Source organism: Fulmarus glacialis, unplaced genomic scaffold, assembly GCF_000690835.1.
Source record: "Fulmarus glacialis isolate BGI_N327 unplaced genomic scaffold, ASM69083v1 scaffold45360, whole genome shotgun sequence".
Taxonomy (NCBI): Eukaryota; Metazoa; Chordata; class Aves; order Procellariiformes; family Procellariidae; genus Fulmarus; species Fulmarus glacialis.
The window spans coordinates 1-1861 of NW_009187940.1; the positions used below are offsets into that span (position 1 = coordinate 1).

The 1861-nt window shown below is 60.7% G+C and overlaps 1 protein-coding gene across 1 annotated transcript; it reads left to right on the forward strand.

Annotated features, from left to right (window-relative positions):
- Positions 1–15: 15 nt before the first annotated feature.
- Positions 16–1843, forward strand: PACSIN1 (protein kinase C and casein kinase substrate in neurons 1; the record flags this gene model as incomplete). Its single annotated transcript, XM_009576781.1, has 5 exons — positions 16–169; positions 311–555; positions 723–878; positions 1230–1405; positions 1705–1843. Coding segments are annotated over 5 exons (870 nt in total), but the record flags the coding sequence as incomplete, so codon positions are not given.
- Positions 1844–1861: the final 18 nt, after the last annotated feature.

The window sequence follows — 1861 nt, forward strand, 5'->3', positions numbered from 1 at the left end:
TCCCCGTCCCAGGTGGGGAACTACAAGCGCACGGTGAAGCGCATCGACGACGGGCACCGGCTCTGCAATGACCTCATGAACTGCGTGCACGAGCGGGCCAAGATCGAGAAGTCCTACGCCCAGCAGCTCACCGACTGGTCCAAGCGGTGGAGGCAGCTCATCGAGAAAGGTAGCATGGCTTCCCCAGGGGGAGGGTCCCCCAGGACACCTGGGTCCCATGGGTCCCCTTACACCATCACAACTTCACCTGGTAGAGGTGGAGGGGGTAAGGGCTGTGGAGCGACACTCAGCTGTCCCCTCTGCCCCCCAGGTCCCCAGTACGGCAGCCTGGAGAAGGCATGGGGTGCCATCATGACGGAAGCGGACAAGGTGAGCGAGCTGCACCAGGAGGTGAAGAACAGTCTGCTGAACGACGACTGCGAGAAGTTCGAGAAGGTCAAGAACTGGCAGAAGGACGCCTACCACAAGCAGATCATGGGAGGCTTCAAGGAGGCCAAGGAGGCTGAGGACGGCTTCCGGAAAGCCCAGAAGCCCTGGGCCAAGAAGCTCAAGGAGGTAAGAGGAGAAGCACAGCATGTCTGAGGCACCCATGCCATCACCCAGCTCCGGCTCTGGGTGCCCGGTCCAGGCTGGGAGAGCCGGGTGGGACCTCCCTGCAGGCAGAGGGATGGGCAGCGGGCTGTGACTGTTACTCTGATGTCCCTTCTCTCTTCTCTCCATAGCTGGAGACAGCCAAGAAAGCCTACCACCTGGCATGCAAGGAGGAGAAGCTGGCAATGACCCGGGAAGCCAACAGCAAGGCGGAGCAGTCCAACACCCCCGAGCAACAGAAGAAGCTCCAGGACAAAGTGGAAAAGTGCAAGCAAGACGTGCAAAAGGTGCGAGCCGCTGCCCTGCTCCTGGCTCATGAGGCATCGGGCAGGGAAAACCAGTGGAAATGGCCACCACGCCCCTTTTCCCCCCATTCATTCCCATTTTCCCATCCTTACGTTCCTGTAGAAGGGTGAGGACTTGCAGGCAGTGCTCAGGGGAGTGTGAGCAGGGCAGAGATTTACCCCTCTTACCGGGGCAAAATCTCTCCGACAACCAGTCTGATTTCACCTACAGAGGCTCTTGGCTCAATCTGGGCTCCCCAGCATGGTGGCCCACCAACCAGAGCCTCTCAGCACCCAGAAAGGGCCTCTGAGGTGCTCGAGGTATAACCAAGGTACCCTCCTGCACCTTTGCAGACTCAGGAGAAGTACGAGAAGGTGCTGGATGAGCTGAACAAGTGCACCCCGCAGTACATCGAGAGCATGGAGCAGGTCTTTGAGCAGTGCCAGCAGTTTGAGGAGAAGAGGCTCAACTTCCTCAAGGAAGTGCTCCTGGACATCAAGAGGCACCTGAACCTGGCCGAGAGCAGCAGGTAGGTGCCTCCTGCGCTGGCTGGGCAGAAAGTGCCCACAGAAGGTCTCCTCGTGCTGCCTGGAAAGCAAACCAAGCCCTGGAGGGACCGAGTGCTTCCAGGACGACCCATCCCCTCCAATGCAAGGGAGAGGGGTTTCTGGCCAACACGATGGTCATGAAGAGGTACCAGAGTGGCAGGAGGGCTGGGTGGGAGCCTGGCACCCTTAGTGCCTCTAAGACAACCTGGGCATGTCCCTGTCCCACCCCGCTGGGGTCCACCCCCACCCACAGCACCCTGACCCGCGTCTCTCCTCGCAGCTACGCCAACGTCTACCGGGAGCTGGAGCAGACCATCCGCCTCTCGGACGCGCAAGAGGATCTCCGGTGGTTCCGCAGCACCAGCGGCCCCGGGATGCCCATGAACTGGCCCCAGTTCGAGGTGAGGCTGGGCACCCCGGTTGGGGTGCTGGCAGTC